This window comes from Leucoraja erinacea, chromosome 4, assembly GCF_028641065.1.
Source record: "Leucoraja erinacea ecotype New England chromosome 4, Leri_hhj_1, whole genome shotgun sequence".
NCBI lineage: Eukaryota > Metazoa > Chordata > Chondrichthyes > Rajiformes > Rajidae > Leucoraja > Leucoraja erinaceus.
In genome coordinates this window covers 100,835,653-100,852,083 of record NC_073380.1, presented here as the reverse complement: position 1 = coordinate 100,852,083, position 16,431 = coordinate 100,835,653, and the positions used below count along the sequence as shown (strand labels likewise).

Sequence of the window (16,431 nt, the reverse complement as noted above, 5' to 3'; positions counted from 1 at the left end):
ATTAGCTTGCATCTGCCTCCAATCACATTTCATTTCCTCCACTTATCCCTACATCTTTCTGCTTCTACCCTTGAAAAATATGCTCTCAGTCACTTGGTAGCAGGAATAAAAAATAAACATTTTTTCTCATACATTGTAAGTTATAACTGATTGAAACCCAACTATATCCCTGTGGTTCTCTGACATTAGAATTTACAGCTCACTAGCATCAAGTTAACTGTACACCTCTAGTATCCATGAATACAAAAGTATATGATATTATAATTCAAAATAGTTTGCTATATTTCATTCACCAGATATATATACAGTGATTTTTTTTAAATTCAATGTTTTGAACAATTGTTATTTCATACTGCTGAAAAGTAAATCTCCAAAGGATCTAGGAGCTTTGATTTAATTTATCTCAAATGTTTTGCCATTTCATTTTATTCTCTCTTGACGGATGTCGTTTGTTTGATATTTGACCCAGGAGAGGAGTCATTCATTTTCGCTCTGATACCAGTTTCCCTGTTTTCACAGAGGTTACACTCGAACTGTCATCTTATTTCACTTCGAGTTCCAGGTCATCTTCTTCACTTATTGCTTCTGCAGAGTCATCAGGACTGTACACTGAGCTTCGCTTCATCCCAAACAGGGAGCTTGTCTGCTGTCTTCTTAACCTATGTAAAAAGGATCAAAATCACACCGTATTTCAGTTTAATCTTCCAAGCAGTAGCTTTATTTGCTCAGCCAAGTAAAAACATATTGCCAAGGTACAACAAAACCCACATGGTGAACTTTATCTTTGTCTGATACAGAATGTACTCTTTGTCCCCATGGAGACATACTTACTTACTTAAACCCCGAGAGCCTTAGCTGAGGTTAGCAGTGCCGGGGATGATCCCTGAAGTACATGATGTTGGAATTTAATTAGCTAAATGTTCCACATAGCTAGCAATACATAATATTTTATGGCATCAAATAGCCCGCACAAAATTCAAATTAGAAAACACTGTAATGTTGGTGAGCTAACTGGTATAGTGGAATATTACGCTATTAAAATAATCATCTCAACACCAGGGCATTGGTGTATAAGTTCCAGAGATCAGTGCTCTAGATCCAACCACCTTCAGCTGTTTAAACAATGACCTTCTTTCCATAATAAGGTTAGTATTGAGGATTGTCCAGTTCCACTTCCAGTTCCAAATTGTCCAGTTCCACTTGCACATTGTAACAATGGCATTCCATGACATTGTCATTGCTTAGTCCACCACATTTAATGTACTGACCAGTACTTAACTGGAACACCCACATATATAATGTGACCAACATTACACCTGGAAAATAAGAGGATTGCAAAGAGTCAACATGGATTTATGCTAGAGTTACCTGAGGATGTGATTAGCAGATTACATATGGGTAACTAGTGGATGTCGGCATTTGGATTTTTTTTTTATTTTTTTATTTTATTTATTAGAAGTGAGTACAATGCATTGGTGCAAAAACGATGTTAACATATTACATTCTCTGTACAACTTCCCTTTTTTGTTTTAAAGAGAGAAGTGAGAAAGGAGAGAAGAAAAAGAGGTTGTGAAAAGTGAAGAATAGATTAGTGAGCGTGGATGAAAAACCAATAAAGAACAAGTGAAAGAGAAGGAATAAGTGAAGAAGGAAAGCAGCAGGGAGATTATTCCATTGCCACAGTGAGATGATTTTGTTTTAATATTCTAAATCATCTTCCACCCATACCTGAAACTGTTGGTTTTCATGATACTATGTCACCACATGAATCCAAGAAATCAATAAATGGGGACCAACTCCTTAAGAATAGGTCTTGTTTGTCTATTAGGAGGAGTCTTGTTTCTTCCAAATGTGCTGTGTCCAGCATATTACTGATCCACATTTTAAATGTTGGTATATTAGCATTTTTCCAAAATTTAAGTATAAGTTTTTTTGCTGTTATTAACCCATAGTTGAAAAATGAGTTTTGGTGTGTATTTAATTTGTTCCCATCTCCACTTACTCCAAATATAATCATTTCTGTATTAGGTTCCATTTTTGTCTTAAATAACTTTGAGAATATATCAAATATATCGCACCAAAATTTATAAAGTGCTGAACAAGAGACAAATGAGTGCGTAATATTGGCATTTTGAGAAAGACATTTATCACAAATGGGAGAAATATTTGGATAAAATTTATTCAACCTAGTTTTGGAATAATATAATATATGTAATATTTTAAATTGAATTAAGTTATGTCTAGCATTGATCGAACATTTATGTATATGTATCAAATTTTTTTCCCATGTTTCTTCTGAGATTTTTATCATTAATTCTTTTTCCCAGTCTTCTCTAATTGCCTCTGTTGATGGTGATTCTATATTTAAAATACTGTTATACAAGTATGATATTAATTTTGTTGACTCCGCATTGATATTCATTACTTCTTCCAGTGGCATTTGGATTTTTTAAAGGCTTTGATAAGGTGCTACACAGTAGGATGAAACACATGGAACTGAGAAAAACACGTTGACATAGATAGAGATTTGGTTTTAAACAAAGAATGGAATAAATAGATCAGGTTGACCGATTGTGATGGGTGGGCTATGACAGTTCAAGAGCTCCAGCTATTGATAATGTATTTCAATAATAATGTATGTCAACAATCTGAAGGAGGCAGGAACCATGCTTCCAAGTATGCCAATAATACTAAACTAGATGGGATGGTGAGCGTGGAGTTATTATATCCAGAGGCTTCAAGAGGATATAGCCAGTCTGAGTGTATAGGAAAGAAGATAAAATACAATATGAAAACATATATGAAGCCGTCCACTTTGGTGCACGTAATAGAAAAGCAGAATATTTATTAAATGGTGAAAGATTGGATACTTGCTGTTGAAAGGTGTGCTTGCATACAAGGCACTAAATGGCAACATGTAGGTACTGCAAGCGATTAATCCTAATGAGGAAGGTTTGCTGCCTTTTATTATGAGAGGGTTAGGAGAGGGTTTAAATGCAATGGTAAGAAAGCCTTTCTGTAATTCTATAGGAAATTTGGTAAGACAACATCTGGAGTATTTCTTACTGTTGAAATCTTGTTACTAAGAAGCAAATTACTTGCCATAAAGGGAGGATAACAAAGATTCATGAGACTGGTTCCAGGGGCAATGGAGTGATTGAACAGATTGAGAATATGAAACTATAAGGGAGCAGGAGTAGGAGGCCATTCAGCCCCTCAAGTCTGCTCCACCATTCAATATGATCATGGCTGATCTTCCCGAGCCTATCATGTGAAACCTTATTAAAACTGTATGGACTATGTGTGCAGGAAAGAGCTGCAGATGCTGGTTTACACCGAAGATAGACATATAATGCTGGAGTAATTCAGCGGATCAGACGGTATCTCTGGAGAAAAGAAAGGAGAAAAGGAGAAGAGGACATGACTTCAGAATTAAGGGGCAGAGGGTTAGGGGTAAAATGAGGGGGGACTTCTTTACTCAGAGAGTGGTAGCGGTGTGGGAAGAGCTTTCAGGGGGAGGGGTGGCGGGAGGGTTATTGGTATCATTTTAAAATAAATTGGATAGGCATATGGATGAGAAGGGAATGGAGGGTTATGGTATGAGTGCAGGCAGGTGGGACTAAGGGGAAAAAAAGTTGTTCGGCACGGACTTGTAGGGCCGAGATGGCCTGTTTCCGTGCTGTAATTGTTATATGTTATATGGTTATAATTCATGATGTTTTGGGTCGGTACCAGTCTGATTTGTCCTAAACATTTTCATACCTCTACTTTCCCTTTCCCCTGACTCTCAGTCTGAAGAAGGATCTCAACCTGACACATTATCCACTCCTTTTCTCCAGAGATGCTGCCTGACCCACTGAGTTACTCCAGCATTTTGTATCTATTGTCAATATAGACTTCATCTACAGCCCTGCCCACATCAACCTACTTGCTTACTTCTTCAAAAAACTCAATGTAATTCATAAATCATGATCTCCCATGCACAAAACTATACTGACTATCCCTAATCAACCCATCTTTTCAAATACAGTTATATCTTATCCCTCAGAAATCTCGCAGTAATGTTCCTATCATAGATATTAGACTTACTGTTTATACTTCGCAAGTTTTTCTTTACAGCCCTTTTTAAATAGAGGCACAAGGTAGTCTCTCTCATGTCTCCTGGCACCTCACCTGTATAACATATCTCAAACCCATGACTCTGGGTCCTGCAATTTCTTCTCTAGCTTCCCACTGTAAGCCAGGGAGATTTACCTACATTTGTGTGCCTTATGCCCCTGTCCCACTTAGGAAACCTGAACGGAGACTTTGCGCCCCACCCAAGGTTTCCATGCGGTTCCCGGAGGTTGCAGGTGGTTGCCGGAGGTTGCAGGTAGTGGAAGCAGGTAGGGAGACTGACAAAAACCGTCTCTCCCACCTGGCTTTCCAGGTGAGGTGGGGGCTGTGGACCCGCAGCAGGACCAAAAACAAGACCTGTCAAAGGGTGTTTAAGAAGGAACTGCGGATGCTGGAAATCGAAGGTACACAAATATGCTGGAGAAACTCAGCGGGTGCAGCAGCATCTATGGAGCGAAGGAAATAGGCGACGTTTCGGGCCGAAACCCTTCTTCAGACCGAAACTTTCTGTCCGAAACGTTGCCTATTTCCTTCGCTCCATAGATGCTGCTGCACCCGCTGAGTTTCTTCAGCATTTTTGTGTACCCTGTCAAAGGGTGGATGAGCTCCTAGCGAGCCAACGGCCATCCACACTTCAGTAGAAGTTGCGATCACTGTCGTACATAGCATTGTAAGGCACCGTGCCCGTTGATGGTTTCAACGACGATGATGATCATTATAGATAAGCACATCTCTTTCTGAAAGGAACTCACAATTGCTCTGGCTGGTCCTTTTACTTTATATATTTGTAGAAGGTCTTACAATTTGTTTTTCATGATAGTTTACTCACATATTCTAACTTTCTTTTTTTAAATCAATTTCTTGATCCTATTTTGTTGAATTCTAACGCACTCCCAACGCTCATGCTATTTCTGGCAACTATATTAGTCTTTTCCTTTAATTTAATACCATCTTTAATTTCCTTTCAAACTAAATTCCCATCAGTATGCGCTCATAAGAATCAGCCTTACAAAGCAGTTAATGATTTAACTGATTCCAATACATCACTGGACAATAAACATTAGGGCACAGCAATTTAAAGAAATGTCTTACTATAATTGAAATAAACTCACTTTAGGAAGGCAGAGATGGAACTCACGATGCAAATGGCATTGCCAAGCAGGACCGTGTGACCCATCCCCTTCAAAGTAATGAAGGTTTGAAAATTGTGAGATCAGCAGATTGGTCTTCTCGCCTGTCAGTCACCATGAAGGTAACGCCCCTTCCGGCACCCGCTGTCAATGACCGGGGTGAGGAGAATAAAGTCCCGGAGGCCGGGCGTGAGTCCAGAAGTCGGGCATGAGTTAGTCAGCTCGGAAGCCGTGGGGAGCCCAGAAGAGTGAACTGTGAGTCCAGGAGCCGTGGGTGAGTGAATTGTGAGTCCAGGAGAAGCGAGTGAGTGAACTGTGAGTTCGGGAGCCGTGAGTGAGTGAATTGTGCGTTCAGGAGCTGTGAGTGCGTGAACTGTGAGTCCAGGAGCCGGAGTGAGTGCGTGAACTGTGAGTGAGTGAGTGAACTGTGAGTCCGGGAGCCGTGAGTGAGTGAACTGTGAGTCCAGGAGCCGTGAGTGAGTGAGCTGTGAGTGCAGGAGCCATGAGTGAGTGAACTGTGAGTTCAGGAGCCGTGAGTGAGTGAACTGTGAGTGCAGGAGCCGTGAGTGAGTGAACTGTGAGTGCAGGAGCCGTGAGTGAGTGAACTGTGAGTTCAGGAGCTGTGAGTGCGTGAACTGTGAGTCCAGGAGCCATGAGTGAGTGAACTGTGAGTGCAGGAGCCGTGAGTGAGTGAACTGTGAGTTCAGGAGCCGTGAATCAGTGAATTCTGAGACCAGAAGCCATAAGTGAGTGAACTGTGAGCCCAGATGCCCTGAGTTAAGAGATCAGGGGCGTCACAATGGGAACCTATGAGCCACGCCTGCATAGTTGGGGGCTATGCATGAGTAGTGGAATATTTTAATTGGTGCAGAGGTGGAATATTGCATTGGGGACCAGGCCTCTCGTATGAGAATGGGACTCAATGGGTCCCACTTAGTCTAGTTACTTATAAAAACACAATTAATTACGTACAAAAGCACGATACATCGTTTAAGATCAAGAATTTTCAAAAATCAGTCGTACAACAAGTCAACTATACCAATGTCTCCACAGCTGGGATTGGTAGCGTGTAGTGCTAAACCTTATGTTTGATAAGGCCTAGATGATTTCATTTTCAGAGTCATTAATCCGGCAAATAAATTTATACAGAAAGACTAGACTAAGTGGGACCCCTTGGGGTGTGTGTGGGATCCGGACTCACTCAGTGGCTCCCGTCCCCGGAGCCTGGCGCACTCAGTGGCTCGGCTCCCAGCTCATCGTGGTGGCCACAGCCACCGCCGCCCGTGAACACAGCCGCCGCTGCCCGCGAACACAGCCCCAGCGTACAGAGCCCCTGCGAACACAGCCCCTGCGAACACAACCCGTGCGAACACAGCCCCTGCCCCTGACCCCGCGAACACTGCCCCCGCCCACACTCTGCTCACTTGCTCCTTCAGCTTAATTCTTGCCCCCGTTGATTGACAGCGGGTGCCGGAAGGGACATCGCCGACCCGAAAAAATGTCAGACGAATAACTTTTGTAATATTTTACCGATCGGAATAAAACTTGATGCACTTACAGCACAGGAGAATGGCGAGTAAGGTGGCAAAAAATCTGAGAGCTATCCGATACCATTTTTTGCACAAATTTAAAAACAACGCAAACCGGAAGAGGACAAGATGAGAGTTTTCTAAGTATATAGATTTCTTAAGACAGCTTGTAAAGTATTGACCTGCAGCCACAAACATTTCACTTGCACTACACTATCTTAAGTAATATTCTCATGACATCATTATAAGCCACTTTAAGCTTGCTTTTCTGTAGTTTTACCATGGGCATGCAGTATAGAGTGGTGTACAACATGCTCAACAGAGACAACTTCACTCCAACTGTACACGCACTAAACTTGCGTAAGAGAATGTTTGCTTGTGCATACTTCATACTGTGTTGCCTATAAATTTCCTCACCGTCTGTCATTTGTTCTGTAATAAAATGCCCAAGATATTTTATCTTATTACAGACACTAAGTTAATTATCAGACAATTTAAAATCAGGACATTTTAGACATTTATCCTCTTTGGTTCTACGGATCATAACAGCATTCTTACCAGCATGACATTTCTCCATGCCATACACGGAATATATAGTAAGGAGCTGCTGGAGACTAGAGCTAGATGGACTAAAGACCACAAGGTCATTTGCATATATAATATGGCTCGCTAGAGCATTACCAGTATCATGCACCCAGTGATTACTAGGCTTTCAGTGGATGTGGTGTATTGCTTCCAGAAAGGACAGATAGATTAAACACTTAAAGAAATTGGGGGTTCATATAAAAATTGGCTGGCAGGAAGCAAAGAGTAGGCCATTCGGCCCTTCGAGCTCTGCACCCCAGCGCCATTCAATAATGATGATCATGAAGGCTGATCTCATCCAACTAGCAGTATGCCCGTAGACTGCCTTTCTCAAATGTTTGGCAGATGCATACTCCCTGATCCATTTTGGTGGCAAAAAAGGGCCACTATCTAAACTCCCTCTTGGGAAAAATAGCGAGCCAATGAACTGGCCTGAAAGTAGGCATGCAGGTGCAGCCCTCGAATGTGGCAGAGAGTTAGGAGCAGAGATTCACCACTCTCTGTGTGACCAAAAAGTACAGTTCTGGTCTCATCTCGGTCCTATTGCCAAGGATTTCACCAGACTTATCCTGTAAACTGTGACCCTTTGTCTCTAGAATTTGGATTTTCCCTAACATCGGGAACTAATGCAGGAAGATTGTTCCTGCATCTAGCTTAAGGATGTCCAACCCCTTAAGAATTTTGTAAGTTTCTATAAGATCCCCTCTCAATCTCCTAAATTCTAGAGAGTTATAAACCAAGTCTATGGATCCAGTCTTTCGGGATTCATAAGACAGCATCATCAATGAATATAGGGAGATATTGATACTCCTGCACCTAATTTCTATGTTTTACCACCACAATAATGTTTTTACTGTTGTTGCTTAATTTCTGGGTGGCACCTGCATCCTTTTTATATGTGCACCCCCCAACTTTTATTCCTTTGCCTTTTTCCACCTAACTATAAATCACAAATCATAATCATATCTTATAGAAACTTACAAAACTCTTAAGGGGTTGGACAGGCTAGATGCAGGAAGATTATTCCCGATGTTGGGGAAGTCCAGAACTAGGGGGTCACAGTTTAAGGATAAGGGGGAAGTCTTTTAGGACCGAGATGAGAAAATCATTTTTTACACAGAGAGTGGTGAATCTGTGGAATTCTCTGCCACAGAAGGTAGTTGAGGCCAGTTCATTTGCTATATTTAAGAGGGAGTTAGATGTGGCCCTTGTGGCTAAAGGGATCAGGGGGTATGGAGAGAAGGCAGGGATGGGATACTGAGTTGGATGATCAGCCATGATCATATTGAATGGCGGTACAGGCTCGAAGGGCCGAATGGCCTACTCCTGCACCTATTTTCTATGTTTCTATAATGCTATCCCTTGATTCACATCTTGACAAACCTGGGTGGTGATAATGTGAGGAATAAATGTTGGGGATTTTGGAGGAACTATGATCTCCTACTTGGTGCTGCTTTAGTGTCCATTTATAGTCAGGGTTCAGGCACTTGGGTGGTGCTATAGTAAATTCAGTTTGAAGATTCTCACATAGATTTATCGTGACAAGTCTATTCTGAACATGTCACCTTCGCCTATTATTGAGGAAGTTCTCTTCCAGTTAACATGAATCATGCTGCAATTTATGCATGATTATGTGTCAAAGTCATTCCAAATCACTATATGTCTAGTTCTTATTGGCCTGTCCCACTTAGGCGACTGCCAGTGACTAGTTTTATTGGAATTCACCTGGCGACAACCTGCAACATCACCGACAACAGCAAAAATTGTCGCCACTGTCGACGAAATGTTTTTTTACATGTTGAAAATTTAGTGGCAGTCGCCTGTAGTCGCCCAAAAAATCACCTAAGTGGGACAGGCCCCTAAGTCTAAGACAAAAGGCCCATATGCCATACAAAAGGAAGTATATGCATGGCAATTATTTCAGCTGTAGCTGTCATTGCCAAGTCTGAAAATGATTGGGATGAAAGAAAAATATTCTGTTCTAAAAGGGCACATATAAAGTGATTCTGTTCAGGATGGAGCCTAGTCACTGAATAGCTGGATGTAGAATAAAAACCCATTAACCTGCTGTTGTCAGGATCTCTGTGATGCCAAACTAGCTGATTTTTCAGCGAGAAGCCAAAGCTTCAGGATTTCTGAATTGTTGGATAATTGATTATTGGGGTTGGTACATTCAGGATTTTAGGGAAATCTTAACAAAGGGCATCATGGTGGCGCAGCGGTAGAGTTGCTGCCCTACAGCGCTTGTGGCGCCGGGGACCCGGGTATGTTCCTGACTACGGGTGCTGTCTTTACGGAGTTTGCACGTTCTCCCCGTGACCGAGTGGGTTATCTCCGAGATCTTTGGTTTCCTCCCACACTCCAGACGTACAGGTATGTAGGAAAATGTAATATGTAAATTAACTTGGTAAATGTAAAAATTGTCCCTAGTTTGTGTGGGATAGTGTTAATATGCGGTGATCGCTGGTCGGCACGGACTCAGTGGGCCGAAGGGCCTGTTTCTTAAACAAAACTATTACTGTATCTCTAAGCTAAACTAAACTAAACTAAAAGGGCCTGTAAAGTTAAACATGGTGTAAATACTTAATCGGTGTCTTTGATTGCTCTGCCTGTGGCAAGAAAAGCAAAGGCAGCAATTTAGGTTTGTCATTTTGAATAATATGACACCAAATATAATATTCCACCAAAATTTGGTGCGCTTGGAGCAGAGGAGAATGGTGAGTAAGGTGGTGAAAAAATCCTAGCCATATACGGTACAGTTTTTGCGCAAATTTAAAAACAACGCAAACCGGAAGAGGACAAGATGAGAGTTTTGGAGACAGACAGACAGACAGACAGACAGACAGACAGACAGACAGACAGACAGACAGATAGATAGGTTTCCTGTGCTTTTGTATGCAATTTATTCTATGTAATGTCTTGTCTTTTATCTGGCCCTTGAGTGTAGTAAAATGTAAGTAACAAAATAATTAGATGAGTCTTGAGCAAAAATCAAACTGCTGAAGGAACTCAACGAGTCAGGCAGCCATTGTGGAGGTGAATAGACAGACGATGTTTCTGGTGTGGATGCTTCTTTGGAGTACACTGAGTAGAGAGGAGATAGTTGATAGGAAGAGGAAGAGGTGAGGGGAAGGAATGGGGCAAGAATGTGATATGTAGATCTTGGTAAGGAGGGGCGAATTGGCGGATGTCAGGTAGTGGAGGGATAATAATGAAGGCTGGAGGTGATGGAGAATATAATGGTGTAATCTGATTAGAAATTAAGCTGAGGAATGAAATGTAGAAACGGCGAGGATTGGTCTTGAGGTCAGTTAGGATAGTAAAAATTGCAAAGTTTCCTAAACCCAACTCCAACCTGCCCACTTTCAGAAAAAGTCTTGGGGAAAGGTTGTCACAATTTGCTGCCATAATTCCATTAAGCCAACTTGTAATGTCATCGCACAAATACAAGTATGTACAACGAAATCAGTGTTTTTGCTAGTCCGTAGTACTTTGTTCAAAACCGCAAAAAAATCAGAAGATCAGAATAATTAGGTACAGAATGTTAATGGGGGACGGAGGGACCAGAGAAATCTATTTATTGTTCAGCATGTGATGTCCCGTAGAAACGGAGCATCTGACACCTTTTTATCTCCCTTTTGCCTCTTGCCTTTGGCACTTTCATCTACCATCCCCTCATCTTTCAATCAATCCATCCTCCTCACCTGTATCCATCTATTATGTGCCAGGCTTTACTCCCACAACCTCTCTTTTCAGCTTTCTCTTCTCCAGTCCAGCATTCAGAAGAAGGATCCCGAACCAAAACATTATACTCCATTGCCAGACTGAGGTCACTTGCAAATTGAAGGAACAGCACCTCATATTTTTCTTTGCTACAATAGACAATAGACAATAGGTGCAGGAGTAGGCCATTTGGCCCTTCGAGCCAGCACCCGCCATTCAATGTGATCATGGCTGATCATCCCCAATCAGTACCCCGTTCCTTCATTCTTCCCATATCCCATCACATCACTTATCACATCCCATCTCCCCATATGATCACGTTGAATGGCGGTGCTGGCTCGAAGGGCCAAATGGCCTACTCCTGCACCTATTGTCTATTGACGATTGTCTATCCCCGACTCTGCTATTTTTAAGAGCCCTATCTAGCTCTCTATTGAAAGCATCCCCTTACAAGCTTGAAAGCTACCTTACAATCCAGCAATATGAACGTTGAATTCTCCAATTTTCAGTAACTTCTAAAAAAAAACACCCCTCCTCCTCCTCCCCCTTCTCCTCCCCCTTCTCTTCTCCCTCCTTCCCCGCCCCTCCCTTCTTCCACTAAAAGTCCATTCACCAGTTCCATGATTTGCAATAATGTGAGGCTCACAACATCCGTAGACAATTTTCCCATCAGGGAACGTCCTTGCCTGAGGTAATATTTTTCCGGCCCCGATTGGTCCTGTTTTTCTTCTTGCTTTTAATTCCCCCCTCCACTCCAATCAATCTGAAGACGGGTCCTGGCCTGAAACGTCACCTATCTGTGTGCTCCAGAGATGCTGCCTGACCTGCGGAGTCACTCCAGCATCTTGGTATAAACCAGCATCAGGGGTTCCTTTTTATTACTTTATCCCATAACATTATCTGCCCAATCCCTCCACAGAAGCTGCCAGATCCATTGTGTTCCTCCGGCACTTTGTTTTTTGCTCAAGATTCCAGCTTCTACAGTTATTATGTCTCCTGCATAGTCTTGAATTATAGCAAAAAAAAAATAATGGTCTATATTAAACAGTTTTAAATACAGTGCCCCGTTTGCTTCTGCACTGGAAGCTCATAATAGGGTGCATTTAAGATAATATTACCAAGGCCCTCAACTTAAACAATTGCTATTTTTGTTCCATGTTATTGTAATAATGGGTCATGCCAACATAGATGGAAACAGTTTCAAAATTATTTATTTCACAGTATAAAATGGCAAATGAAATGTACTGATACACTAAAATTCAAATTCATTCCATTGTTTAAATGTATTTCCTGGATTATATTTACTTTAGTAAACTCTAGTACCATATAACATATAACCATATAACAATTACAGCACGGAAACAGGCCATCTCGGCCCTACAAGTCCGTGCCGAACAATTTTTTTTCCCCTTAGTCCCACCTGCCTGCACTCATACCATAACCCTCCATTCCCTTCTCATCCATATGCCTATCCAATTTATTTTTAAATTATACCAATGAACCTGCCTCCACCACTTCCACTGGTAACGTGATCTGCACATTTTAACCTGGAAAGCTTATCATTAAAAAGGTAATGCCTCAACTCATAAATCCATTATAGGACAAAATGAAAAATTAAGATGCTGACATTACTTGAAATTGAAATATTAGTGCGAGGCACTCGGCATACAGAGTAAGGTTAAACATAGAGTAATCAATCCGCTGGAATGAAATAGACTATTGTTAATCATCCCCCACACCCACTACCCCACCCCTAATACACCTTTGAACGTGGACCTTAAAGTGCTTAAGAGTATGCAATTTATTATACTTCATTGTATATAAAAAGTCACGGAATATATTCATTCGTTACCCATAGTCAGGATCGAACCTGGGTCTCTGGCACTGTCAGGCAGCAACTCTACTGCTGTGCACCGTGCAGGTGTATATGATTCTACCACATCACTGTTCTATTACACTGGGGTCCATGGCAGTTGTGTGTTCCACCACTGGATTCCATGGGGAACACAGAAGCAGAATGAACACACAGATTCAGGTTTCCAGATTAGTCAGCAAGTTCTGCACTCGCCTCGACATCTAGAACTTAATTCCATTTTGCACAGCTGGATATCACCAGTTCCAAAGTTCGGAGCAGCTGGCAATTGTTAGATCGGGCCTAATGCGGAATTAAATCTCTCAAGAGTGCCTGAAGACCACATTGTTCACACATGATGAACTTCAGAACTGTGCTGACACATTCAAAATTTAGCTAAAGAAAGGGAACGGATGCTGCAAGCCAAATGTTATTGCATTATTGATTTACAGATGGCACTGAGAACTTCATAATACCATCAGGAACAACAATATCTGGGCATGCAGTGCAAGGAGGACACACCTGCTCCATAGAAGAGATTGGGCCACACTAAGCTCAGATTCTATTTGGTTTAGGTTTATTACCGTCACGCGTACAGTGAAAACCTTTGTTGTGCATGCTATCCAATCAGATCAGATAATACTGTACATAAAAACAATCAAGTCAAACATAAGTACAATAGGTAGAGCAACTGTGAAGGTACAGAATGCAGAATATAATTCTCAGTGTTGGAGCACATCAGTTCAAGATACACAAGTCCAATGTCTGTAATGGAGTAGAGGTGAATAGCACAAATATACTTGCTATTGGAGGGACCATCCTGACAACTGAGGGGAAAATAGCTGTTCCAGGGTCTGGTGGCGCACACTTTCAAGCTTCTGCACCTTATGCCTGACAGGATGGGACATCTTTGATTATGTTGGCTGCTTATCCGAGGCACCCTGAAATGTAGATGGAGTCAAAGGTGGGGAGTCTGATCTGTGCGATGTACTAGGCTACATCTACAACTCTCGGCAATATCTTGTGGCCTTGGGCAGAACTATTCCCAAACCACCCGCCAGTATGATTTCAACAATGCGTCTGTAGAAGTTTGTAAAAGTCATTGGAGACATGCTGAGTTTCCGCAGTCTCCTAAAGGAGCAGAGGCATTGGTTTACCTTCTTGGTTGTTGCATCAATGTGGTACTATAAGTGAAATATTATTTACTCACTATTCACTAGGTTAGCACAGTGAAACCTAATGAAAATCATCACAGTAAAGATTAAAACAATGTTGAACTCTACTCTACTCTGCCAATTGCACCTTGATTCTGGTCATTAAACAGCTAGGTAAAAAGGTAAGGTACATGATCGGATCGTAAGATTAACTTCAATCATTTTTGTATGTGCATGACAACGTATAGTTTATTTTATCAAAAAGGGATTTAAACAGTAAAGGCAGTGTATAATTTGGGCAGAAAATACTTAAAGTAATGTTATCAACATATTGCAAATGATGTCACTGGCATTAAATACATTTACTTTGAGTTCCACGTAAAATTATTCAGATTGAAGCAAAACGGTAGACCTCTAGATTTCACTTGTTAATAATTGTTCATCGATTGGTCACATAACAATGCAACAAGGAGTGAACAATCTAATTTTTATTATCTATAGTCAAGTCATGAAGCATGTTAAGTAACTAATAATAGTTTATGTCATGAAGAATCCCAAAATGAGGCTTCAAAATTGTGAGTTTACGCTTAATAATAATAAACAGAAAATGCGGAAAACACTCAGCAGGTCAGGCAGCATCCATGGAGAGAGAAATAGAATTAACATTTCAGACCATTTGTCAAAACTAGTAAAAGGGAGAAAAAAAATGATTGTAGAGTTTATTGTTTGTAGCTGTGTTTATTGTCATATGCACAAGTACGGTGATGTACAGATACAATGAAAATTGTTGCTTGCAGCAGCGTCACAGGCACATACACTCAGACAACACACAAATACAAATTATCCACACGTATGTAACATTTCTTAGAGAAAGAAGAATGCAGTATAATGTGGATAAATGTGAGGTTATCCATTTTGGTGGCAAAATCGGGAAAGCAGACTATTATCTAAATGGTGGCCGATTGGGAAAGGGGGAGAAGCAGCGAGACCTGGGTGTCATGGTACACCAGTCATTGAAGGTAGGCATGCAGGTGCAGCAGGGCAGTAAAGAAAGCGCGAATGGTATGTTAGCTTTCATTGCAAAAGGATTTGAGTATAGGAGCAGGGAGGTTCTACTGCAGTTGTACAGGGTCTTGGTGAGACCACACCTGGAGTATTGCGTACAGTTTTGGTCTCCAAATCTGAGGAAGGACATTATTGCCATAGAGGGAGTGCAGAGACGGTTCACCAGACTGAATCCTGGGATGTCAGGACTGTCTTATGAAGAAAGACTGGATAGACTTGGTTTATACTCTCTAGAATTTAGAAGATTGAGAGGGGATCTTATAGAAACTTACAAAATTCTTAAGGTGTTGGACAGGCTAGATGCAGGAAGATTGTTCCCGATGTTAGGGAAGTCCAGGACAAGGGGTCACAGCTTAAGGATAAGGGGGAAATCCTTTAAAACCGAGATGAGAAGAACTTTTTTTCACACAGAGAGTGGTGAACCTCTGGAATTCTCTGCCACAGAGGGTAGTTGAGGCCAGTTCATTGGCTATATTTAAGAGGAAGTTAGATGTGGCCCTTGTGGCTAAGGGGATCAGGGGGTATGGAGAGAAGGCAGGTACATGATACTGAGTTGGATGATCAGCCATGATCATATTGAATAGCGGTGCAGGCTCGAAGGGCCGAATGGCCTACTCCTGCACCTAATTTCTATGTTTCTATGTTTTTCTAAGAATGAAAAGAACAAGCCACTAATACAAAAACACTATTGGAAAATAAAACAAGTCAATGGCGATACAAGGAGAGGACCATAGTCTTCAGCTGTTGAAGTATGTTTATGATGTGCAGATTCATTCAAGAACCTGATAGCTGTTTCTGGATCAAGCATCTGTACCTCCTCCCTGATGATAGCAGAGTGAAGAGGGCATGGTCTAGATGATGGAGACCCTTGATGATAAACATCTGCTTTGAGGCAGTGCCTCATGTAGACGATTTCAATTGTGGGAAGGGCTGTGCCTGTGGTGGAGTTTCTACAACCTCTTGCATTCCTGTACATTGGAATTGCCATACCATCTGTTAGGCGCTTCCCCCTCCTGGTGAATGCTATGTACTTACCTTTCTCTGTTTCTCTCCCGAGTACAGGCCTCATGGCTGTGAGTCTGGAATCAAGGGGTTAAAGGCTCCTGTACCCGATTGGCCAAGCTGCGTCAGGTGACGGGTGACTCATCTGAAGCTTAAATACCAGAGCTTCCCAGGATTCTCTCTTCTTCGTCGACCCAGACTAAAGAGCAGCCTGCTGGTGTGAGCCGAGGGAGGCCTGGCCACATGGCATAGAACTTTGTGTACTTTCACCATTC

The 16,431-nt window shown here is 41.6% G+C and overlaps 1 protein-coding gene across 1 annotated transcript in view; it reads right to left on the bottom strand.

Moving 5' to 3' along the window:
• Nucleotides 1-303: 303 nt before the first annotated feature.
• The window catches only part of LOC129696734 (coiled-coil domain-containing protein 102A-like), a 466,367-nt gene continuing 450,239 nt past the window's right edge, over nucleotides 304-16,431 (bottom strand). The window contains exon 9 of the mRNA XM_055634868.1: nucleotides 304-659. Within this exon, the coding sequence (XP_055490843.1) occupies nucleotides 542-659 (118 nt within the window). The 3' untranslated portion in view covers nucleotides 304-541. The remainder of the gene's footprint in view (nucleotides 660-16,431) is intronic.